Source organism: Triturus cristatus, chromosome 10, assembly GCF_964204655.1.
Source record: "Triturus cristatus chromosome 10, aTriCri1.1, whole genome shotgun sequence".
NCBI classification, from domain to species: Eukaryota; Metazoa; Chordata; class Amphibia; order Caudata; family Salamandridae; genus Triturus; species Triturus cristatus.
The window spans coordinates 203,986,326-204,013,544 of NC_140593.1; the positions used below are offsets into that span (position 1 = coordinate 203,986,326).

The 27,219-nt window shown below is 43.3% G+C and overlaps 1 protein-coding gene across 2 annotated transcripts in view; it reads left to right on the forward strand.

Annotated features, from left to right (window-relative positions):
* DGKB (diacylglycerol kinase beta) overlaps nt 1–27,219 on the forward strand; it is a 1,940,047-nt gene that overhangs the window by 790,981 nt on the left and 1,121,847 nt on the right. For both annotated transcript variants that reach the window (XM_085630814.1, XM_085630813.1), the window contains 2 exons: nt 5,078–5,151; nt 18,148–18,222. In XM_085630814.1, coding sequence (XP_085486940.1) covers nt 5,078–5,151; nt 18,148–18,222 — 149 coding nt within the window. The remainder of the gene's footprint in view (nt 1–5,077; nt 5,152–18,147; nt 18,223–27,219) is intronic.

The following is a 27,219-nucleotide window of genomic DNA, read 5'->3' on the forward strand; positions in this document are numbered from 1 at the left end:
ATTTTGCTTTGTTGTTAGAGGAATTAGATTTAAAAAGTTTGTTAAGATGAAAAGATAGTTATACTCATTTAAAGGCTCTGCATGAAAATTGTAATACACTAGCACCCATACTATTAGTGATACATTACCCCCAGGTCTCTCCTGTCCTCGTCCCATTCATTACTTGTGGAAATAATCATCTCCTGACAGAAAAAAAGAACAGAGGAATGCTGGGACCTTGACACCAACCCCAACACCTCCTACTGGGAGTACATAAGCAGTACTTACCCAGTATTCCGCCTGTTCTTTCTTTCTGTCTGTCAACAGGAATGGGACAAGTTGCTGGTGTTGCTCCTCCTGGGCTGCCTGGCTATTCTGGACGGGGTGTGGATGGTGTGCCTGCCGCTCTGCAGGGCTTGCCAGAAGGCTTGGATTTTGGCGGCAGGCTCGTTACCATGTGAGGCAGCCGGCCCATTTCAGCTGGTGCAACGGCCTTCCAGTTAGTTCTGGGTTACAGGTCGCATCTTCCTAGTGGCTGGGCTGAGGGGGAGACATGCCATGCTGGATGCATGGCTGCTCGGGGCTGTCCTGGTGTGCCACTGGGGTGCCTGACGGATGGTGTGGTGTCTTTTCTGCTACCCAGGTGCTGGGGCTGGTGGTGCACGCCTGGGATGGATTTGGGGTGTGGTTCTGGCAGGCAATGTCGTCAGGAGTGTCTGTCTGTCCCAGGGGTAAGTACTGCATAGCGGTTTGCCTGTTTCATTTCTTTCTGGGTCAGTGGATTGTATCTTTGGTCCAATCTCTGCCACTTTCTTCTACTGCTAAAGGATGCCAGTTAAGGGTTATGCACATGGTTACATTCTCAGGCTCTTACGGAGAGTTTGAGGGATCCAGTCTAGGTGTTGCAGTCTCTTTCTCTGTGAATTGAACCTACTTTGCCTCATGGTTGCCTTTGTGGACCGGTGTGTGAATCCCAGGCTTCCGGTCGATGTTGCCTCTAGCCTTTATTTTCTTTGCAATTCGGTGCATTCTGGGTCAGGGTCTTGTGTGTGTTGGTGTCACAGGCTCCTCCCCCTGCATGGGTATGTGTCTCTCACACATTGTCTCCCTGAGTGGAGGTCATCTTTCGTTACCCTTTTGTGATTGGTGGTTCAGGGGCTGGGCTGGATTGACCCTGGATTGCCGGCTGGCCTCCTTGATGCCTTCATGGGCTCTCTGTTGGGGTGCGCCTGGGCTGTCCGGTGGGGCAATTCATGAGGCTGGCAGTTTTTTGGGGACTGCCGACCCCCGGGTATGTTCCCCATTGAGGTTTTTCGTCATCCCCTTTTTTAGCTGATGTGCGCTGCTTAGGGGGCGGGCCTGTGGTATTGGGTGTGTCCTGTGGTCCTTGGCCATCTGTTCTAGATCTTCTGCTTTTGTTTGCAGCTAGGCTGATTGTTGCCTTTGCCTTTTGGGTTTCTGGTGTGGCCTTGGCTGTCTTCCTCTGCGTCGCAACATGGGGGGCTTCCCATGCTTGGTGCTGTGGTTTGGGGGAAGGGTTTAGTGGGCTGCTGTCCCTCTTCTAGTGGCTTTGTTTCCTGGGTCAGAGTTTTGCTGTTTTATTGACGTTCTTTCAGCTTGCTCTTTGCTGTCTTCATGTGTCTAGGGCCGGTTGGCCTGCTTGAGGCTCTTCCTGTTCTTTGTGTTTCAGTTCTGTCCCTCTTCCGGACCTTGCTCTCACGTTCAGGGGTGAGGCTGTGTGCCGTACGTGTACGACAAGCTCTCCGTCTAGTTGTGAGACTTTGGCTGTTGCCTCTGTTTTGTTTTGGGCCTGACCTTTTTAAGGCCCTCGCTGGTCCGGGATGTTGGTTTGGAGGTGCGTTCTCTCCCTGTCTCCTGGTAGGATGTTTGCTGCTTGAGGCAGGACGCTCTGGCCTTTGAGGTCTTGCTGCCTTTGGGGTTGCCTTTTGGGTTTCTGCCTGTGGCTCTTTCTGGCTTTCCTCTTCTTCCTGGTGCCTTGTTTGGCTGTGGGTCCTGCGGTCCTGTGCAGGGGATCCGTGCCGGCCTCCCTGCCCATTGCTTTTTTTCTGTGCTCTGCATGGGCCTTCCGTGTTGGTGGCCTCCTTTCTTTGCTGGCCTGTTTGTGGTTCAGTCGGCTGGCTTCTTGGTCTCTGTGGGGGTGTCTTCAGGGTTGGGCAGTGGGCCACCCTGTTGGTCTCTCCTGTTTTTGTTCTCCTGGCAGGGTTTTCTGCCATTTCTGCTCTGGGGTCAGTGGCTGTCTGTGTCTCCAACTTCTCTGGAGCTGTCATGGGGTTTGGCCTTGGCCCGTCTGCTGCTGGTATTGGGGCTCGCTTAGGGTGGTCCCTTGGTGTGGTCCATGGTTCTCTGGGCCGGTTGGTTGGCTGGTTGTCCGGTTTAGGGGTTTCCCTCCCTCCCGGTTCCTGGCTGGTGCTCTGTTCCGTAGCTCTTGGCCAGTATGTTGGTTCTGGGGTGTATCGTGGCAGTTCACTGTTTGTGTTCTCTGGTATGAGTCTTCTCCAGGACTGTTTTTTTCCTCCTTCAGTAGCCCTCTGGGTTTGTGGTCGGGGTGTCCTCCTGAGGGTGTGTTGTTTGGGGCGGGGTCTACCCTGTTGTGACTCTTTGATCTTTGGGTTGCCCTGTTCACGGTGGCTTTGGGGGTTTGCTTCGCCCCACCCGTGGTTGTCTGGGCTTTTGTGTCAGCCCCGGTTTGGTTTTAGTCGGGGTCTGGTGGTTTATGGCCCTTTGTCTTTCCTTGGGTTGGGCTCTGTTGCTGGCCTTGTTCCTTTTGGGGTGTTGGGCTTTGCTGGATTCTGACCTCTGGCTCTTTCCCTGTCCTATCCAGTCTGGTTAGGTCTAGCTGCCTCGTCCTCCTGGTTGGTCTTTTGGTAGCTAGTTTTCTTTTTGGTACACAGGCCTGCTCCCTTCTGGCTCTCGAGGGCTTTTGTTGGGCTGTGTTCCTGGGGTTGTGTCCAGGTTTTCCCAGCATTCTTGTGTGTGCCTTGGCCTTTGCCTCTTGGCCTGTCTCTGAGCTCCGGCTCTGGTTCCTTCTCCCATTATGGGTGTTTGGCAGTCGTCCTGTGTCGGCACTGGTGGTTAGTGCTGGACGTTCCTTACCTGGGGACTGGTCCTCCTCTGTGGGTTTTCAGTGGCAGTGTCTACTGGGCTCTCTAGGGGCCTGGACGGTCTGGTAGTGGGGAGCTGAATCTTCCTGGTTTGGTCTGGGTGGCCCTGCCCTTGGTTGGTCCTTTGGGTTTGTGCCTTTGCCTTGTTGGCTGGCCCTCTCCTCTTTTTTGGAGGGTTGGTCTCTAGTGGGACTCCTGGTGGTGTTGGGGTTTGTCCTGTGGCTGACCCTTTAACCCTTCCTGCCTGGTTGGGTCTGGGGTTGTGGGGTCTTCCCTTGCTTCCCCTCGTCTTTCTTTCGGGTTGATTGTGTCTGTTTGAATTTCAGGGTGTCCCTTTTGTTCTTTGCTTGGTCTCGCTCTGTGTCAGTTCTGCTGCCGAGTCGGTGTGGCTGCTTGGTGGTGCTGGGCTTGTCGGCCTTTTGTCTGGTGGGTGCCCTTGTGGGCTGTTCATGTACTGTTAGGGCTTTGTCTTTTCTGGTCCTCTGGGTGCCAGTGGTTTTGGTTGCTTTGTCCCCTGTTTCCCTTCTGGGATTTCACCTTTGGGTTCTCTAGGGTTGCCTCCTTTTTGGCCTTGGTTTTCCTTTGCCTTGTTGCCTTCGTGGCGGGCTCCCTACCACATAGTGGTTTGGGGGTTGCCGTCAGTGGGCCCTGGGTACCCTGTTTGTCCTTTTCTCTGGGTGGCATTCTGCTTTCCGGTGTTCTGGATTTGGCACCTTGGTTGTGTCCCTGTTGGCCTGTTCCTGGCTTGCTGGTGTGTCTAGCCACTTAGGGTCTTCTTCCGTGTACTGCCTCCTCGCTGTCTTCCTGTTGTTGGTGGTCTCTGGTGCTTTCTTGGTGGGTGCTCCTCCTTCTTTGTTGGTTCGGGTGGGGGGGGGGGTTCCTGGTGTGTGTTGGCTGCCCTCTGGGTGGAGGTGCTGTGGTTTTCCTGTTTTTTCGCTTTGGTCGTTTCCTGCTTGTTTTGGTGCGGGGGTGCTTTCCAGGCTGTGTGCTCTGCCTGTTGTTCCCCACGGTTCTCCCTTTTGCTTCACTTGGGATGCTGCTTTCTGTGTGGTTTCCTGGTTGTGCTTGAGGATTTTGGAAGGCTGGGTTTCTGGCTTTGGTGTTTTACACAAATAATGAATAGGATGAGGACAGGAAGGACCTGGGGGTAATGCCCTATTACTTACCGGTGATCTTCATTACTTCTGGTCCCGTTGTCCTCATTCTATTTATTACGACCCGCCCTCTTTCTTGGATGGACGGCTTTTCTGTTGGGGGCTTGGTTCAGGCAGAATGCTGGATAAGCACTGCCTATGTACTCCCAGCGGGAGTGGTTGCGGTTAGGGTCCCTGCATTCCTCTGTTCTTTTTCTCTGTTGGGATATGATTATCTCCACAAGTAATGAATGGGACGAGGACAACGGGACCAGGAGTAATGAAGATTACTGGTAAGTAATAGGGCATTCCTCATGCCTCCTAGTAGATTTTATGAGCTAAGCCTGTTTACCTTTTCACAAAGTGATTTATGTTTCATATAGCTTAAAATGAGAAAGCATGTTCTTTTTTTATTTGGAGGTATTGTCAACACTCAGGAACACACCAATTATTTTATGTACATTAGCACAGGACATTGGATTGTCTGAGAATGGGGTCTATTGGGATTCGACATTTCTGATCAGTGGCAGGTATATGTCACCTTTGAGAACTTTTAGTCAGATTCTCATAAGTTGACCAGAGTGGCCCTCATGAGGGTGATGTAAGCCTCCAGTCTTTAATAGCCTATGTCTATCCTTTAGCTTTTACATCAAATGATTGTTATACAATATCTTTAGGGATGGCATTGATTATTTCATAAATTAAATATAGTTCTTCATGGTGAATGCTCCATATTGTTTCTTGGAAAACAAGAGTATGTTTTAAGGCAAGATATATAATTTTGATTTGTTTATCACTTCTGCTAGCTCAATAATTAACCTTACTGTCATTCTTTTCATTTAGATCACATCCGTTCCAGGCACACATCCGCTTTTAGTTTTTGTAAATCCTAAAAGTGGTGGAAAACAAGGAGAAAGGTAAAGTAGCATTCTGCTTATTGGCTTCCATTTCATGTGCTCTTGCCTAATAGGCACAAAAAACAAAGACTTATTCATTGTTTAATTATTTGTTCATGTGCCTGCCTCTCCATATCAGTACCTTTAAGTATTGTACCAAACTCTTGGTTTCAAGCTGGCTATGTACAAGTGTGTACATAATCAATAAAATGTATCTTAGATATATAAATATATATATATATGTTTATATAGTCAATGCATTTGCCAAAAAACGATTTTACTTAACAGCTTTGTCAATATGTACAAATGATTGGAGTAGCCACAAATTGACGGACTCACCCTGTGTCTATGTCAAAAGGTGAATATATACAGACTGTCCAGGAGCTGTGTGGGTGCCATAAATACTGTGAAATCTGGAACACATTTAAATCTCTCTGTGATTAGACCTAGCAGGACTTGTGATCACACTTCAGTCTGCAAACAAGCATTGTCATAGCCAATAGGTCTCGCCTTTGGGACCTTATAAGTGTTTGGCCATGGAACAGGTCGAGGATTGTGCATGCATATACATCAACCAATTTGATATTTACTATCCCATGCAGGTTGCCTTATTTACACTATATCATGCAGTTTGATAGCGCTCCATTCAGTCACAGCATGTTTCTAACGAAAAACACTTCAAGTTCTACATTTCAGCATCAAGTGAGTTTTTAAAAAAAATTACCACTATTGTGCCCTCAGTGCATGTGACCTGCTGCTGAGGACATTCGAGCTGGAAAAAAGCTCAGTGGATTACACACTCCTAAGCATTGCCGCTACTCTGTGTGTCGGAAGTTCTCTTGCTGACAGGCTGACTCAGCATTTCATCCTTTTGAGGTTGATAAACAGAAGCATCAAAATTGTTAATAGCAATACTGATTGTCTTCACAAATGTGGTGCGCAGCATCACACCCTATTTATTGTGCTAGTCCAATAATTATAGTTACGGGTTACCAAGAGGGTTGTAGGGTGAACACAAGCTATACATCGTGCTTCAACGTAAAGCAGCATATAGGTGTATGAGGAAAATCTTTGTAACAAATAAAGATGCTAAAAACCAGTGAGTCCCCAATGACCGACCCTACGATCCACTCCCATTCCAGGTGATGAGGACTCACTTATAAATATATTAGTTCATTTTGTATCCAGCTGAAGCTTTAAAATGAGTGAGAGATCTGCTTATCACTTAAGGAGATGTTTTATCTTGGTTTTATCTAAGCAAAGGTGCCAGCATCTTAAAGGAAATTTCTTTTGTTCCATTGTCCAGCTTGCTGCTTTTTCATGCTTAATTATTCGCTTATCAGGCAGATCAACTGCAACTCTTCAACATATCAATCAATTGCAAATCACGGAAATGACCATTTAAGACGTTAGGTTTTCATTTTGGGCTTTCTAGTATACAACGTAGCAACGCCTACGCACACCTGTCTGTAACCTATGTTTGGATTTTAATCTACCAGAGAAAAGGGTTCTGGTCTTCCATTAGACAGTGAAACTCTGAAGTTCAAGTCTGCCTGTGTACCAACATCAATACCCTATGATTGTGCACATTTTAAATAAACCCACACTTAGGAGGCTAATGGGCTGTCGTCCAGACCTCTGTAACAGTACAAAAGAAAAACTCTCTATATAAAACTAATTAAATAGCAACACTGAAATTAACAAACAGTAACTGGTGAAAAGGGGAAGGGTGGCACGGCACAGGATCATTAAGTGAACTTTGAGCAGTGCCGTGTACTGAAACGGAACACACTCACCGAAGGCAACCCTCACTTTTGAGGTTAACGTGTGTTGGTCCAGACCTCAGATGCCATAATGCTACTGGTAATGCATGGGCTACTCACTCTCTGTGAGTGTTAAACAAAAGTGCTTTATAAAACTAATTAAATGGCAACACTGAAAATACCAAGCAGCGATGGGCAAGAAGGGGAGGGGTGGCACGGCATGGGGTCATTAGGTAAACTTTGAGCAGTGCCATGTATCAAACCTGAGCACACTGAAGATACGAGCAGCTGGGAGCAGCTATGGGCGTCAAATGAGCGGAAAACAAAACAATGCAAAAAACAGCCTCATGAGGCTAAACAAGTGGGAGGGTTTTGATGCATGGAACGGGCACCCTCAGAACGTGTCTGACATTTAATCTTGGTCTTTAACTCCTCCGAAAATGTACACAAATACGCGAAGTAAACAAAACACAACACTTATAACGAACAGAGGCAGGCCAACAAATAAGAGTGCTCCAAAAGTATCGCAAATAATATGAAAAGTAAGAGCACATGTAAGTAGAAAAGGAGGGACTACACAGCATATTAACCAAAGAAAAGTAGGCATTTATGAAGGACAGTAAAATAATTAGTTACAAAAGTAGAGAGGGAGGCAGAGGTAGAGGCTAGGTTTATCCTTATGACAGTTACGTAGTTAGATAAAAATTGAGTATATCGAAGAAAACCTGCCCTTAGTGAATTAGATAGGATACAGCAAGAATTTGTTGTAATCCCATGTCTAGAAAAAATACTTTTTTTCTAGAGACCTCTCACCCACCAGCGTTGCCCCTAGGTGGCATGCTTCATTATTGGGGTTCCTCTCAATCCTCTACAGATTGAGGCATGCTGCAACTTGCGAATTACGGAGGAGCACTATTTATTGAAGACAATGTGTAGTGCATTGATGTGGAGTGGAAAGGGAAAGAAAATGTAAAAGTACCTAATTAGTTAGCCACTCTTTTATTCCCGCCCCTAGTTGGTATGGTTAAAAATCAGAGGTTGTTTACTGAGAAGAAACCTGACCTTAATGAGTCTGCTTGTTTCAGTAATGTGTTTTTGTCAACAAGTATCAAGCTGTTCCCCCAATAGCTCTTCATCAGGGTTCCATGGGGTCCAGCCCCGTGTGTACCACTCCAAGTTAATCCTGTAATAAGGACACAAACCATGCACACCTAATGTGCACTGTATACATACGGTTCTAGTGATTAATCCGTGTCTATCATTAGAAAGCAAAAAGATATATTAAAAACAGTGACCTGTCATCCATGCTGGCAGGTTGCATTAGCATGATTGTGCATACAACTATCAAAATATCACACCCATATATTGTGGGTGCTCATATGGTCTATCCTATGTGCTCAAGCAGTGTGTTATGAACATGCCACACACTGAATTTGTTGGCCCCACTCGTAAAATAGCACTCGTGAAACAAGACACCACGTGAATGTATAACATAAAACATAAAAAAGATAATCCATGTTACGTACTTCTGTAGATGCTATATTATTGCATCATGGTCAAAGCCAGGGGTAGAGGAGCTTGTAGTCACACTCTAAAAGAGGGAAGGGAAAAAAAGGTCTATATATCCTGTACACTTGTTGCTCGTTAGCAGGTGGGTATCATACTCCCTCCGTAGGAAAAAAAGAAGCCACCCCGCCTCTTACTTCGTCACAGTACAGCAACCTACTTCTCTCCCTGGAGACTGCATAGTAGCTGGTGCATGAGGCGTTTCCGTTTACAAAACCCTTTCCTAACCATGCAGCGGGAAAAAAATGCCCTGTCATTCTGCTTTGTAGTACTAGATCGCTTGGTTACTTCAAAATGTCTGCCGTTGCAGGAGTAGTGGCAGCGCGATGTTTGGAGAATTCCCATGTCAGTAATTTACGATACATATTTCAAAATAATGGCTGCTTCGTGGGTTCTTTTCAACCACTGAGATGTCCCATTATCGGACAGATGTTATCTTAAGGATCTCTCAATGATGCATTCCTGGTGAATAGTAATGCACTCTTATCACACTCTGATGTATCATTGTTAAACCAAGCTATATTAGATTCTCTCAATGATACATTCCTGGTGTTATCCTGTATGACTAATCACTTGTAGCAGGGGGTCACTGTTTTAAAGTGTCTAGTCTCTATAACACAATATTTTGGTGTTGGACTCCTTCATAGTTATTGTTAGATGGGTCTCAAACTATTATGTCCTCGTGTGATCGTGTACTGTAAAAAAAACCTGGGTGTTATACTTAGTTATAGTGACTCCTAAAGATGTCTCCACTAGTCTCAATGTTGTGCATTTTCAGCCGAAGAGGTCCCACGGGATATTGTCATTAAGTCCCACGGTGTCAGTGTGGAGTTTGTACACCCATCTCTGTTCTTTTTCCAGAAGTCTGTATTCCAGATTATCACTATAACGCAGGTGGTCAAGGACAACCCACTTCAAATCATTGGGTGTGTGTTTCTGTTCCGTGTAATGTGAGGACATTTTTGTGGTGATGCGCTGACACCAAATGTTACTGCGGTGTTCACACACTCTGGTGCTTATTTTTCTCGTGGTCATACCCACATAATGTAGGTTGCAGGGGCAAGTGATGAGATATACCCCTCCTGCTGTGTTACAGTTTGTTAGCTTTCACAACTCCCAATTCATTCCATTATTGAAGGACACGTTTTTGGTGGCGGTAGTAAGATGACACTGTAGGTTGTGTACCTAGTATAGTTTGGTTCCTTTCTCTGTTGGTTCTTGATTTTGGGCATGTATGTACCAAAATGTCTCTCAAGTTCCACCCTCTTCTGTGGGAGAACATTGGTTTTGGGATGTTAAGTTGCCCACTGTTCAAAATACGCCAACATTTTTCAATGATTTTGGTGACTCGATCAGAGGCTATGTTAAAGGTAGTTATACAGATTGGTCTCTTGTTTTCAACAGTGTTCTGTTTTTGGCGTGTTTCCAGCAGAGAATCTCTGATTATTCACTGCTCGTTTCTTTGCTTTAGACACCAACTTTTTGGGTAGTTCCTTGCCAGAAGTTTGTCCGTCAGTTTCTCACGTTGTGTTCTGAAATCATTGACCTCTGTGCAGTTCCTCCTTAGCCTAGGGAATTGGCTGAACGGGAGATTGTCTTTTAGATGCCTGGGGTGAAAGCTGTCGTATAGTAATAAGCGGTTCTTTGCAGTGGGTTTCTCATGTGTTGTTGTTTTTAATGTGCCTTCAGCTGCGATAATGTTGAGGTCCAGGAACACCAGTTTAGATCTGCTCATAGTATGAGTAAATTTAAGGAATGTGTCCTGGAGATTCAGCCAGGTTATGAACTCATCTGCTGTGGACTCGTCTCCTTCTCAACTCAGCAGAATGTCATCTATATACCTTTTCCAAAGTTTGATGTGTTGGAATTAAGGGTTGGTGTCTGCCAGGATTTTATGTTTCTCTAGATGTTGTACACCACACTAGGGGCAAAAGTACTGCCTATACCAGTTCCATGTTGTTGGCGGAACAAGGTCTCTTCAAAGCACGGCTGACAGGTCACTGTTTTTAATATATCTTTTTGCTTTCTAATTACAGACACGGATTAATCACTAGAACCGTATGTATGTAGTGCTCATTAGGTGTGTATGGTTTGTGTCCTTATTACAGGATTCACTAGGATTGGTACACATGGGGCTGGACCCCATGGAGTCCTGATGAAGAGCTATTAAGGGAACAGCTCGAAAAATGTTGACAAAAACACAATAATGAGACAACCAGACTCATTAAGATCAGGTTTCTTCTCAGTAAACGACCACTGATTTTTAACCATACCAACTAGGGGCAGGAATAAAAGAGCAGCCAACAATTAAGTATTTTTAAATTTTCTTTCCCTTTCCACTCCACATCACTGCACTACACATAGTCTACAATAAATACTGCTCCTAAGTAATTCGCAAGTTGCAGCACGCCTCAATCCGTAGAGGATTGAGAGGAACCCCAATGATGAAGCATGCCCCCTAGTGGCAACCCTGGTGGGTGAGGGGTCTCAAGAAAAAAAGTATTTTTTCTAGACAGGGGATTACAACAGATTCTTGCTGTATCTAATTCCAAAGGGAAGGTTTTATTCAATATACTTACTTTTTCTAACTACGTAACTGTCAGGAGGATAAACCTAGCCTCTACCTCTTCCTCCCTCTCTACTTTGGTAACTATTTAGACAGCGTACAGCTGTGGGAGTTGCCCTTTTATTCTTCTCTCTTTTTCCGATTTGATTAAAAAACCACTAGACAAGACACCATGGTAGAAATCAGAGGCCTTACCTTCTCAGAAAAGAAGGTAGAAAGAATGTAATCATCAATATCTCCATTTAATGAGACATCGAATACAGATATAGAGGCAGCGGACCCAAGCTGGGCCGAGTTAATGGAACTTAAAAGAAACCAAATCAAGACCATGATCCATGAGATCATGATGACTAAGTACCTGAGAGTAAATGCAGCACCCCGTGGTCTGATTGTACGCAATTAACCTTTCATTTACCTAAAAGATAAAACATTCAAGAAGGATTAGTCCCTAATCTCGTGGCATTGTACTAGAGACTGGTTGGTCCTCATTATTAAGACGGCAGCACAGCTTTCAAAGAAATGAAGGATGAGATTCACACTATAAAGGTTCGCCTAAAGTCATTTCAGTCAGTAACAGAACCTAAAAAGAGACTTGAGGAGCTGAATAAACCAATGCACTAGTTTGAGGTAACCCTGAAAGACAAGAAATTCAAGAATGACTCAAGGAATTTCACGCATGAACAAGTCTACCCCTACATACAAGAAGACTACAATCCAACAGGTAGAAACCGCGGATACAATACGGACACTGATGGATCAGACACTGGTTCTGACAGTTCAGATACTGGCAACAATAGGAGAGGCACTTTCAGAAATCAGCGAAACTACACAAGACTGATGGGACATCAAGGAGGACAAGGGTGAGGGTTGCCTCCCTTCCAATGACTCCCACCTTATCCAGGACCCCATTTCTTCTAATGGACAACTATAATTCCAATAACAGCCATACGCCTACTGGAATTCAGTCCAACAACCTGAATACACAGGATCATCGACTCCTTTTTTAGGGAGAGGCAAAGGAGCCCAAAGAGGACGGATGAAGAAAGGACAACAAGTGCAGTGGCCGAACCCACTAGAACTCACAAGGATGACGAGGAACATGACCGAGACCGACTGGGAGCCAGCAACCGCCCAGGCTAGTAGTCAATTTGACAGACAAGACTCTATCATCAACCCAACTCAAAGTGCTGGAAAAAGGCCTAGGATCCGTCACTACACCTAGTCTGGATAAATTCCAATTAAGCTGCGAGATCAGCGAATTCATACACAGAATTAAACTACAGGTCTTTTTTGCCAGCAAACCAGCAATTGAAACCAGTGCAGTGACACAGGACCACACCTGAAATCGAATTTCACTCCACCATCGGCCACATTACCCATGGAACTCCTAGCTTTTGAAAAAGCGATTCTGAAAGAAATAGGGGAGATCATTCCGAGGACCATTAAAATCTTCCATAATACAAGCTAAGAAGAACAGTCAGCCATCCAACAACTTGTAAACGACAAGGATGTGGTAGTTGTCACGCCATTGTCCTACAAACTACGGAAGCCTATTGCAGTGAGTGCATGCTACTACTGGAAGAGGAGAGGAATTGCCAACACATCAGAGACAATCCCACAATATGCCTAAGGATACGGATCACCAGTATGGTGAAGGAGGTGATATTACATGATTGGACCACTAAGAAAGAAGGGGATTCCCTGATTAACACTCACCCGGTGACCCCCTATTTCTACACAATACCTAAAATTAGGCCTGGGCTAAAATTCTGTTCCGCTCGCGGAAATTGCGATATTTTGAAATTTTTGCGTTCAGTAGAGAGCGCGAAAATGTCAAAATTTCCGCGATCTGCCTCTTACTGTGACTTTTTTTTCTTGCTCACGCTGTAAAAAAATACATCCTCGCGTGCGTGCTATCGCCTTACCTAAATCCCTGCGTTCACCGACAAGTTTTCCCGATCCGGTCGCGTTCTCCACGAGGTGTTGGATTGTTGGTAGCCATTTGCGCTGTCTCGCGACAGTTCACGCCCACATTTACGTCATTTGTCGCGCGATCACGTCATTCGTCGCGCGATCACGTCTTTCTTCTCGCGATCATGCACCGCGAGAGTATGAGATGATTGAGATCTCGCGCCAGTGAACGACCGCATGGGTAAGTTGGCGAGCCGCGATCACGCAGAAAATACCGTGAACGGGCGGGAAAAAAACTTCTGCGTCTTCGCGATATTTCCGCGTGTTTAATGAGATTTTTAACATTTTCGCGATAGTTTGCAAAAGTGATTTTCGCAAATTCCGCCCACACCTACCCAAAATACAAAAATCTTTGGAAAATCCACCTGGGCAGCCGATTGTATCCGGCATAGGTTCAATACTGGAACCTCTTTCAAAATTTGCTGACACCTTTTTACATCCTCTAACACAAGGAACAGACACATACCTACAGGACACTAAGGCAGTCCTGTGTCTTCTTAAGAACCTACAGTTCAAACCTGTCACCAGCATCCTCATAGGGTTGGACGTTAAAAGTTTGTACACAAGCCTTCCATTGAAGAAGTCCTGTATGAAGTAAACGGGACCTACCATACACCTAGACACCTGGTGTTAGAATGTGTCAAATAGGCTCTAATGGAGAATTTCTTTTGCTTCGAAGATATCTTGTTCCGCCACAACACGGAACTGGCATGGGCAGTACTTTTGCCCCTAGTGTGGCGGAATTATACGTACACTATCTAGAGAAACATAAGATCCTGGCAGACATCAACCCTTACCTCCAACACATCACACTATGGAAAAGGTATATAGATGACATTCTGCTGATTTGGGAAGGAGACGAGTCCAGAGCAGATGAGTTCATAACCTCGCAAGGAACTACTCAAAAATGTTGGTGTCTAAAGCAAAGAAACGAGCAGTGAATACACAGAGATTCTCAGCTGGAAACTTGCCAAAAACAGAACACTGTTGAAGACAAGAGACCAATTTGCATAACTACCTTTAACGTAGCCTTTGATCGAGTCACCAAAATCATTGGAAAACATTGGCGTATTTTGAACTGTGGGCAACTTAATATCCCAAAACCAATGTTCTCCAACAGAAGGGGGAGGAACTCGAGAGACATTTTGGTACATACACGCCCAAAATCAAGAACCAACAGAGAAAGGAACCAAACTATGCCAGCTACACCACCTACGGGCCATTATCCCTGCAGGAATAAGTGTTTGCCACCTTACCACCTCCACCAAAAAAGTGTCCTTCAATAATGGAATAAATTGTGAGTTGCGAAAGCTAACAAACTGTAACACAGCAGGAGTGGTATATCTCATCACTTGCCCCTGCAGCCTACATTATGTGGGTATGACCACAAGAAAAATAAGCATCAGAGTGTACGAACACCACAGTAAAGATCGGTGTCAGCGCATCACTACAAAAATGTCCTCACATTACACGGAACAGAAACACCTACCTGATGATTTAAAGTGGGCTGTCCTTGAACACCTGTATTATGGTGATAATCTGGAAGACAGACGTCTGGAAAAAGAACAGCGGTGGGTGTACAAATTCCACACTGACACTGTGGGACTTAATGACAATATCCCGTAGGACCTCTTACACTGGAATTGTACAACATTGAGACTAGTGTAGACATCTTTAGGAGTCACTGTAACTAAGTATAACACCCAGGTTTTTTAGAGTACACGATCACATGAGGACATAATAGTTTGAGACCCATCTAACAATAACTATGAAGGAGTCCCACACCAAAATATTGTGTTATAGAGACTAGACACTTTTTAACAGTGACCTTCTGCTTACACATGATTAGTAATACGGGATAACACCGGGAATGTATCATTGAAAGATTCTAATATACATCGGTTTAACAATGACACAGATGAGCGTGATAAGAGTGCGTTACTATTCACTGGGAATGCATCATTGAGAGATCCTTCAGATAACATCTGTCCGATAATGGGACATCTCAGTAGTTAAAAAGAACCCACGAAGCAGCCATTATTTTGAAATATGTATCGTATAATACTGTCCTCTGTGTCCACAGGTACATGCATGCAGTAATAAGAATAAAACTATCAAACACAGGCAGCATCCACTCTACATTATAAGTGAGTAGCCTGGTTGAAGTAATATCACACTTAGGTAGTAGCCATTACATCTACCCACCCCTGAGAAGGACTTCTTTTCTGGGCAGGGAAACGGCAGAATACTATACCTGTGTAATTACCAATGTTTCAGTATGTATATCGCTTGATTCCATTTGTATTACGTGAAACATTTTAATATCAACTCCTTTCCTGATACATTCCCCGTAACTTGATGTTTTACTGGATGGGAACTCTCCCAACATGGCGTTGCCACTACTCCGGCAATGGCTGCCATTTTGAACTAACCGAGTGGTCTAGTACTACGAAGCAGAATGAGAGGGTGTTTTTTTCCCGCCGCATGGTTAAGAAAGGGCGTTTTAAATGGAAATGGCTCATGCACCAGCTAGTATGTGGTCTCCATGGAGAGAAGTAGGTTACTCTACCAAAGGCGTCTTTGACAAAGTAAGTGGCAGGAGGCTTCTTTTTTCCTACAGATGGAGTACGCTACCCACCTGTTAATCAGCAACAAGAGTACATGATATATAGACCTTTTTCCCCCTCCCTCTTTTAGAGTGTGACTACAAGAACCTATAGCCCTGGCTTTGACCATGATGCAATAATATAGCATCTACAGAAGTACGTCACATGGATTATCTTTTCTATGTTTTATGTTTACTGCCACGTGGTTTCTTGTTTCACCAGTGCTATTTTACGAGTGGTGTCACCCATTACAGTGTGTGGCATGTTCATAGCACACTATGTGAGCACCTAGGAAAGACCATATGAGCACCCAACATATACGGGTGGGATATTTTGATAGCTGCATGCACAATCATGCTAATGCGACCTAACAGGACACGGCTGACAGGTCACTGTTTTTAATATATATTTTTTCTTTCTAAGTACTGACACAGATTAATCACTAGAACCTTATGTATACAGTCTGCATTAGGTGTGCATGGTTTGTGTCCTTATTACAGGATTCACTAGGAGTGGTACACACGGGGCGGGACCCCATGGAGTACTGATGAAGAGCTTTTAGGAGAACAGCTTGAAACATTTTGACAAAAACACATTACTAGGCTCATTAAGGTCAGGTTTCTTCTCAGTAAACGACCCCGGATTTTTAACCATACCAATTTGGGTCGGGAATAAAAGAGTGGCCAACTAGTTAGGTATTTTTTAATTTTCTTCCCCTTTCGACTCTACATCACTGCACCACACATAGTCTACAATTAAAAGTGCTCCTACGTAATTCGCAAGTCGCAGCATGCCTCAATCCGTAGAGGATTGAGAGGAACCCCAATAATGAAGCATGCCACCTAGGGGCAAACCCCGGTGGGTGAGGGGTTTCTAGAAAAAAACGTATTTTTTCTAGACAAGGTATTACAACGAATTCAGACAGTAGAAGGAACCAATTAAAAAGATGGGTGGTGCTTAAAGCCCATATCATAGAAATAGCATTGCATACACGGACCAAGTGAGACCTATAAAGAAGTTTACATTTTCAATTTATTTTTAGATTGTTTTTTGTACCTTTAGTAGTCTGCTTTTAGCCCACAGCAAGACTGATATATTTTACTACAGAATTATTATTTTTTTTTTTATTCTCCGATATGTGAATACTGTTTTGAAGGTATATATTTTTCTGATCATGTTTTTTTTGCGCTAACTAAATATAATACAAGATGAAAATTAATAATTCCATACTGAGAATGATATTAAATAGTGCCTTATTTTGGGGTGGATTTCAATTTGGAATAGCCACAGCCTACCCTAACCAGCCCTTATTTAAAGATTGTTTGGGAAGTAAGCATGGTCTGAAAATACTTTGGATTGCATATAATAGGCAGATGTTTGGGGAATTAGGAAGTCTCTGTTTATTTGAACATCCAACAACAATATGTAAAAAGGATAAGGTGGTTGTAAAGCATTTATTTTGGATCACTGACGAATATTAAGGGAAAATGATGAACATAGAAAGCCACTGGTATTCCAATATGCAGTGTTAGAATGCAATGTTTGGCCTGGAGCTGAATCTGGACTCATGACTATATTATCCTATGGGATTTATATTTCGGCTGACAAGATATTCGTCACCATTGTGACTGAGTAACCCGTCTACCGAAATCTAAATCAGGCCGTTAGTATGCAGCAGTTGGGAGTGGGCTCTGTTATTGAAGTTTAGAGTGGATACAATTAGTCATCTTTTTTGTTTCCCCTTGGGACAATTTGTAAATATAAAACATAGTCTATGTCCATGTGATGGCTTCTTTGACCAATCAACGCTATATCTTATGTTTTCCTGCAAATCTTTTGGTGTTTTTAGATCTCATTTTCAGCTGTCTCTTTTAAGGGAATATAGATTTAAACACTAAAGAGTAGATCTTATTTTTTTGCAATTATTATCAATTGAGCATGTATGTTATATAGTGGGATGTTTTCTTAAGTCAACTGTATATTATCTGAAACATATGAGTTTACTGTTTTATTTGGACAGTAAACGTACATTTTACTTTTTCGGCAAATTTTATGGTGTTTTTAGATCTCATTTTTCCTGCCTCTCTTATGGGAATATAGGTAACAACAATGGAGAGTAGCTTTTTGTTTTTTGAGTGCAATTTCTATCAAATGATAATGTATGCTATAGTTTTAAAATTTTCCTAAATCAGTTGTATTTTATCAGAAACATATAAACTGTTAATTTTTATTTGCCTCCTGATTTTATTGCATTTTGGGAATATGCTATTATGATTATCTCTGACTTTTCAATAAAGACCGAATACAGTGAATCCGACAATTCCATACTTTTATTGCTAATAACAGAAGTAGGCATTTTATAATCTTGCAGTGAGGATAGGGTTTAATAAAGGTCATTAGGGCAAATATTATTAACAACAACAACAATATTGTGTTGGTGTAGTTTATTAAGATTTTGTATTTGGAATCATGTTTGCTCTTTTGTTATAATCGTAATCCCTAAATCTAAATATAATATTTCTCCACTTCTTTTTCACCTTTGTAGAATATACAGAAAGTTCCAATATCTATTAAATCCTCGGCAAGTGTATGGACTGTCAGGGATTGGACCAATGCCAGGGTAAGTGAAGTTTTAAGAATCTTCAGCATAACCACAATAGATAATGCAATGGACATGGGATTGAGGTATGATGGCATAGCAAGAAGATTAAAACGTCCTTAGTTCTCAAACATGATTGAAAAATGAATGTTATCATTAGTTAATTGACACATAACTTCAAAGGAAACTGTGGATATATATACTGAAAAAGAGCAGCAGTAAGCTTTAAACAATGGTCACACCTACAAGCAGGACACAAGGCATTAGTTTTTTCCCTACCATCAAGATAATAACAAAAATGCAAAAACTTGGAAATTCTGAATAAATGTAATAGTGAAAAAACATGTCTTACTTCTCCACATCCTACAGTGTCATTTTATATGAAATTACAAACGCAAGTCAATGACGTCACTATTGGAATCATCTATACAGCACTGAAATAATTAGGGACAGCAAATGGCATCATTAACTTCTGCACTATTGACATTTATAGACAATGCAATGACCTAGTATGTTACAGGCTACCTCTGAACAACAAAGAAAAAATAGGCTTCAATGACTTAAACTACACCTAAAACAGCCCTGGTAAAAGTCAAGAGAAGTAATAATTGAATACGGGAACATCATATTATCAACATTTCCTACTATACTTCTTAATGAGAAGATGGTATTGACTCTGGTGTCACTCTCATAATCCTAGGCAGAAACATTAGGCTGCAGATGAATGAGACCAAATAAAGGTCTTTCATCATTCTATCTTTACAATGGAGGTGTGTTCATGAAGATAATACTTTGATCCTCTAATGCTAAAATTAATAACGTATAGAGAAAGAACAGAGGGAAAGTTGTTAATCTTCCTTTTAATTCATATGAAATAGTCTAAAATTTGTTTCCATTCACAGTCCTTCAGTTTTGCGAGTTCCGCAGAGACAAGAGTGCCATAAAGCATTTTACAGATTTTGCCCATGGAATTGACTGCTCAGTGATCTCTAACTTTATCAGAATGCTGTGGTAGAAAAGCAAAAGTGAGGACCTTTTCAAATACGAAGACAGTGCAGTGCGATGTTGCAGTAGTAGATTCAAAAGCGTAGGATAAAGTCTGTGCTGTTAATAAGAAACCAAGACCGAATTCACAAAGAGACATGTGTAGTAACGTTGCAGGTGCAAGATCTCCAAACTTGTGCAGTGTGCAGTGCAGAGACTCTGAACTCAAAACCTTACTACACGTAAGTCCATTTGTAAATTGCACCCGCAATTGCATTGTTGACTTATCTGATGTAATAGTTTCTGGGTTAATAAGGAGAGAAGTCAGCAATAATTAGTTTAAAAAAAGAACAAAGAACATCTTACTTTGCTGTGGTCTGGGACACATGGCTGCATCTGCCCTAAATCATATCCCTAGTAATTGAGGAGGTCGCTATCAGACCAAATGGACACATTCCATTATTTTCTTTTGTCATCATTTGTTAATATTGCAATTGAGGCGTGCAACAGGGTTTCAAATACAGGGAAAATCCCAAATTCAATAACAAAATTGAATAATGCAATATAAAGAAACAGGTGGGAGAAGAGGGAGGAAGGGTGGGGAGTAGCGCAGCGGGGGGAGAGTAGGGGGGAGAGTAGGAGGGGAAGAGAGAGCAGCTAGGGTGTAAGGGGGAGGGTGTGGGAAAGTAATGAATAGCTGTCATCCGGTCTTACGTCCCATTGTTGTATCATGGGCCTCTGCCGTGAATCACGGTACATTGTGTATTAGCACTTATCCAGCAATGACAGTGTTGTGACCCTTATTAAAATGTCTTGCTAAGAAGAGGGGAGAAGGGGAAAGAGAAAGAGAAAGGGACGTGTATCTGGAGTTTGCATGGTATATCACGCGTTCCAAGCCATATGAAAGAATGCAGCTGCTGGAGGAGGGTAGGAGGGGGAGAGGAATGAGGAGGGGTGTTAGGGTGTGTGTGGAGAAGGAGGATGGGAGGGGTAAGGGTCGTCCTATGACCCTGAGGTGGTAGTGTGTTCAGTGCGCAGATGTATGGCATTAGGGGCCTCTGCCAGTGGGAGGGAGATCCATTTGTCTTCATGCCTGATGGTAAGGAGGAGAAAGGAAGGTGTTAAAGGGATAGGAGAACAGCATGGGGTAGGTGAGGGAGGGTGGGGAGGAAGGGAGCGGGGATGGAGAGGGGAGGGAAGGTGGGAGGGAGGGGGTGGTTGGTAAGAGGGAGCAAAAAGAAGGTGTGAAGGCAGGGGCCCTTGATTGCTATGCCGGCTGCTAGACCATCCCCTGTGCTCAGTGGAGGCGTGTGGGGGGTTGGGAGGGGGAGGCCAGAACGGGTCAGTAGTGATGTGGTTAGCTTTGAGGGGTATGCTGGAGGAAAGGCATCCATGTCTGGCTGAACACCTCGGTCTGGTCTTGCATGACATATATGATGCGTTCTTAAGGAAGAAGTCTGTATCACTGCCACCATCCAGGCTTTTTGAGAGGGAGGAATTGGCAAGCACTCGACGAAAAATGCAAAGCTTGGCTGAGGACAGAGCTGTGTGCAGGAGGTGGTGCTGTGATCATGATAGCTCAGGCGAGCCTACAAGGTGATGAAGAGGATAATGGGGGAGTGAGGGGTGGCTGAGGAGGCATGGACATCCCAGAATATCCCCTACATATGTCCAGAGGGGTTGGATTGAAGGGCAGACACATAGGATATGAGTAGGGTTGCATTGGGTGATGGCACATCCCCAGCAGTTCGAGTAAGGTAGGAGGCCAGCCCTTACTAGTTTATGTGGAGTCCAATACCACTCGTGGAGTGTTTTAAATAGGCCAAATTTCAGTCATGCTTCTCTGATGCCTTTGTCCAGGGCTGACACATTCTCTTATGTTGCATGTGGCGCACATGTTGTATAGTATTTGAACACTTTATACTGTGCTATCTGTATAAATACCCTATACAGAAGAAGTGTATATGGTATATGGTATAGGGAAGTGATCTACAAACTATCGCAAAAAATACATGTTAAAAATAAGTAACACTTGCGCAACTAAGCTGGTTGTGTGAAAAAGGTGCAGCCTTAACAATCATCAAAATAAGTGGCTAAATAGTTGTACATGATAAATGAATGAACAAAGGCATTTTTTGTATGATTTAAAAAAAAAACGGCAATGAGATGTGAGTAAACTTCTTTGTTCTATTGAGGTAAAATATACAATGGCACCATTTGAGTGAATTAAAAGGGGTAACAGAGAACACCTGAGTAACACAGTAAGCTAAAAAATATATATTTTCTCAACTAGCAATCATTCCGCATTACACTTTTTTAACCCTTTCACTTCTAGGCCTTTTCGCCCTAGAATGCTAAGCCCTTTTTTTGACTACTATTGGTATTGTGCGCTCAGGCCGCCATACCTTTTTACGCACATATGGTAAACAGGCAAATTTTGCTTTCTTGTTTTCCCAAAATTCTGGGGATTCTAAAGGTATCTAGGGTTTGTTGATACCCATGGAGGAGACTATGGATAAAGCCAAAATATACCAAAATGTAATTTTTTGTGGAAAAATAGGAAAAAAAGAGCTTTGAAAAGTGCCTGTTTTTTCTCTAAAAATGGCATCAACCAAAGGTTTGCTGTGCTAAAGGCACCAACTTTTTAGCTTTCATGAATATGCAGAGCTGAATCAAAAAACTTACTTTTTTACCACAGTTTTGGCCTTTTTTTTAAAATGTGGCCCTTTTTATTAAATGTTTATGCTTTTAACCTATGTTCAGTTTGTGGTTGAAACAGCTATAACAGACATGGGTGATCCTTGACAGCTATAGATTTCTGAAATGTAATTAAAAAGCTGAATTCAGCAAGGCGTCATTTGCGTGGGTCCTTAAACTTTTCCTAAAGAACCTAACTGTTAAAATAAAAAAATATATTGAAAATGAATAGGAAAGAATGTCCATTTGTGACCACGTTTTTATTTGTAACTTCTTGTAACAAGGGCCGATTTACAAAAGCAAGATAACCATTACATCTGCTCGACCCTTATGGTTGTGGGGATACATTGGGCTGGTAGGTTTTCCAAATACCCGAGGTACACAGAGCCAATAATTGAGCTGCACCTTAACATGTTTTTAATTGTGTACTGGCTATAGAGCAATTCACATGGTAAAATATAAAAAATTAAAAAATGGGCATCGAGGAAAAATGTGCATTCCTGAAATGGCCACCAGATATAGATTTTAGGAGTAGTGGCTATTTGCAAATCTCTGAATTTGATGGTACCCATACTAGCATGTGATTTAGATGGATTTTCTCACATTTAAAGGGCACAAATACAGGAAAATGCAATTGGTAATAACATGTTCTACTATTCTGTGTTGTCATAAACCTCCCAATTAAAATGGTACCACATGTCTGTGGATAGGCAAAGTTTCCGCAACAAGAAAGGAGCGAAATCGCAACATGGAGTAATCACATTTTCCACTCAAAACTGCCCCTCTTTTTGCAATGTTGGTAGATGTGGATTCTTGGACCTTAGCACAGTTGGTACTTAGAGAAACCTACCAACCTGTACATTTCTGACAACTAGACACCTAGGGAAATCTATGGTGGGGTGACTTGTGTGGCTCTCAGCAGGTTTTCCTATCCAGAAGCCCTTACAAACCTAAAGCTTCACCTAAAACACACATATTTTCCTCACATTTCTGTGAGAAAAACATCTGGAATCTGTGGGGAGCCACACATTTTCAATCACTCACCATTCCTTCAAGTCTCTTGATAAAAATTATATGTACCTTGTGTGGGTATCCATAGTGCCCATGACACGAAAGGGCACAAAACGCAACATGACACATCATATTTTCCACTGAAAGATTACTTTCTTTTATAATGGAAATATGGGTAGCTGTGGAGTTTGTGCCCCAGCTCAGCAGGGACCTAGGGAAATCTGGCAAACCTACACATTTTTTAAAACTAGGCACCCGGGGGGATCAAAGGTGGGGTGACTAGTGTAGCTTGCACAGGATTTCCTACCCAGAAACCCTTGCAAATATCAAACTTTGACTAAAACAACACATTTTCCTCATATTTCTGTGATGGAAAGTTCTGGAATCCATGGAACACCACACATTTCCTATCACTTAGCATTCCCCCAAGTCTCCTGATAAAAATGGTATGCCACTTTTGTGCATAGGCCTAGTGCCCGTTGAAAGAAAGGCCCCAAAATGCAACATGAACACATAACATTTTTCCACTAAAAACAGACTCTTTTTTGCAATGTGGGATGCTGTGGATTTCGGGCCCTAGCTCAGCAGGGACCTGGAGGAACCTAGAACCTGACTATTTATGAACACAAACCACCCACGGGAATCCAGGTTGTCGTGACTGTGTGGTTCAGATCAGGTTTTCTAACCAGGAAGCACTTGCAAACCTCAAAGTTTGACTAAAAAGACACATTTTCCTCTCATTTCTGTGATGGAAAGTTCTGGAATCTGTGAAGAGCCACACATTTCCTACAACCTAAAATGCTGCTAAGTTTTTTTTTACTAGTGGTATCTCACTTATATTGGTAGACCTGGTGCACGTGACAGGAAAGGGCCCAAAACACAGTATGGAGACATCAACTTTTCCTGTCACAAAAATGACCTGATTTGGCAATGGGGTAGCTACTTTTTTTGAGCCTGGACTCAGTGGCCAAACAGGGAAACCTACCAAAGCCAGACAATTCTGAAAACTAGACTACCAGGGGAGTCCAATGTTGTGTGCCTTGCATCCCCTACAAAGTTTTCTCACCCACAATGCTCTGTACCCCTCAAACTTTGAATAACATTTTCCTTGCATTTTTGTGATGTGAACTTCCTAAATCACCAAGAATCCACAAAATGTTTACCACCCAGCATTTCCCCACTGCAAATGCCTGAGTTTGGTAGCTTTCCCCAGGTGCCAACTGATATGAGCCCAAACATGCAAGAGAAGTAGAAAGATTTAGCCTCACTCAGCTACCCATATGAAGAGATTCCCCCTTTCCAATGTCACCTCCCCATACAAATCAGTATTCAGGAGGCTGAGATATGCCCGGAACACTGACGTAAGTGAAAGCAAATGAGCTGATCGGCTCATTTTACTTTCACGTTTTTGCAATGACGTCATCATTGCACAGAGTAAAATAAACTGTCTAGTTTCCTGGGGAAGATCCTCTCCAGAAGTGCAAAGCTAAAATTGCAAAACGGGTTTCCTGCCTCTAGTGCCAGAACGTGATGAAGCTGTCCTCAGCACCTGAGCACTGGTACTGAAGATGGCTCCAGCATGTCCTCAGCACTGAAGAAGTTAAAACTATAAGTATAAACAATGCACTTAATATCACATTTTTGAAAGTTTACTTGCTAAAAACAAATTGGTTCTTCCAGGGAGCTTTTTCCACAATTATTTACTGGTAAACTACGTTTTCTTGTCCTACTTTTAATCTTTGAGGTGAACCACCCCCCACTGACAGTCACTTTTAACCCCTAACCTGCTTTGTTTTATCTTCTCTCAATACACCCATCCAGGGGAGGTATGAGGTAGGTATGAGAATCTCCTTAGTGTAAGACATCTTGTAACACATGAAACATAAAGAAGTAGACATCAATCGTCATCACTTGCGGAAAAGAGTGAGCGAAGCAGAATTAGGGCATGGAAATGTAGGGGAATTTCATGGTAATTACCATGTTGTCCTTCACTCTCTTACCATAAATAATCTATGAGACTATAACAGCAAGACAAAAGGATACTGGCTGGAACAAGCCATGGAAACAATACTGCACATGCCATGGCCGGCTCTAGCCATGGAAATAACACGGCACATATCAGCATTTTATTACAAAACACCAAGACATTAGAAATCAAAAGGTAATGAAAACAAGTCCAATGGAACTTGAAGGAGCACCACCACTTATAATCTGAAATTTGTAGTTGTTTAAAGATACCAGGAGGCCCAAGCAACAGCCCAGGAAAAACCAATAATTGAAAAATACTAAGAAAACAACTTTAGACGAAGAATCGTGGCAGGAGTTTTATCCAGAGGCTGAGAAGGTGCAGACTGAAGAGCCAGGAGAACAGGAGAAAGATCCCAAGATCGAACAGAGGAATGCACTCAAAGATGAGAAAGTTTGCTACCCCCAAGAAGGTGGTAGCTAGCTGTAGCAAGAGACTCCCAAGGCACAAGAAAAGCCCTGAAGGTAAACGATTTGCAGTGTAATGTCCACAGAACTACACTTAGAAGAAACCCCTCCTTCTGTAAGTCAAGAGAACAAACAAGATCATAACAAAAGAGGTCATGACTCTTATTTGCTGTTAGACCTGACAATATTTGCATCCTATTTGCCGAAACACTGTGCCTTTATAGCTCCTGAATTAATTTTTGTAGGACTTAGGACTCAGCGCACTTTACCACTGATAACAAGTGCTAAAGTACTTGTGCTCACTCCTTCAAGCATAGTAACACCTAATTAGCACATTCAATTTACTTAAATGTCCCTCCACACACAAAAGCAGGCACCAAGTATAAATATTGGATTCCAGAGCCACTCATCAAAGCACTCCTCCTGGACCTGTGTAAGCCACAGAAGAAGGGCTGCCCAGCTGGCAGGGGACTACCCTGCTGCTTGAAGGACTGCCTTACTGTCTGAGAAGGAAGACGAGACCTGCTAGCCATCATCCCAGGCTACTCAGAGTGACTCGAAGGGTCAATTGGCTGAATTCCTGTGTGAGATACAGGGACACAACGAGCTTCAAAAGCCTCCCTGCAACTCCCCAGCAAACCTGGTGTAACTATACCTGCCTGGACCTGCAACTGATCCTGACCTGGCCCTGATACTGTCCTCTGCTGGAGTGAGTCCTGATTCCCGAGAAGTGCAATCAGGACTCACGAGAAGTGCAATCCCAGGTCCTAGACCCTTGGCTGGACCTGGGATTGCACTTATGTGAATAAATGAAAATTCTGAAGTTTGGCCTTCTTGCAACATGTTAATGCCAAAACTCTGCAATTGCGATGACCGCCAATGGGAAGCTCAGGTGAAACCTGCTCTTTGCTCTGACAATAGTTGTCCATGGCGTCCGGCAACATGATACTGCTCACTCACAATGGACCGCCATATAAAGAACGTCTATTCCACCTGCTTCAACACACTCTGCCTGCTTCAAAAGACCTTCAGATGGATCCCCACCGAATCCATGATGACAGTCACCCATACCCTCATCAGCAGCAGACTCAACTACGCCAACACACTCTACGCCGGCGTCACCCAGAAAATCCTCCTAAGACTCCAGAATGTTCAGAACGCCACAGCAAGACTAATCCTCAAAAGAAGAATAACTTTTAGACTCCTCACTCACGCATACAAGGTCCTTCACAACACCGGACCCACATACCTGAATCACCGCCTCAGATTCCACATACCAAAAAGACACCTCCACTCTACCCAGTTTTCCCGTCAATCCACAAGAACAGAATTGGAGGAATGTCCTTCTCCTACCTTGCCTCCAAGACATGGAATACCCTACCCATCCACCTCAGGAAATCACCCTCGCTGACGCAATTCAGGAAGGACCTCAAGACCTGGCTCTCGGATGAACTCAGCACCTAGTCTGATCTGCTACGTCTTCCTTCCCCCACAGTGCCTTGAGACCCTCACAGTGAGTAGCCATGCTTTACAAACCCTGATTGATTGATGTTATCTGCACTTTGTGCTACAGCAATGACAGCCCGCAATGACTGGCAATATGAATCTACAGGAACGACTGCCTACGACACTCAACTGGTTCTTGGTGCTACAGTGACAACCGTCCGCGATGCACAGCCTTCTCCTCATAAACTTCTCCTCCTTAATGAATGAAACTCTTTGCGCCAGGCTTACAAAGTAACTTTTCAACTGGACTAACCTGGTCCCTGTATCTGACCCACGCTCCAAAGTGATTGGCCTGAACTTGCAACTTTCCCCCAGTCTAGCACGATCAGATGACCGCGATCGGTACTTTGTGCTTTTAGATGCTATTTTCACTACAAACATTAACAT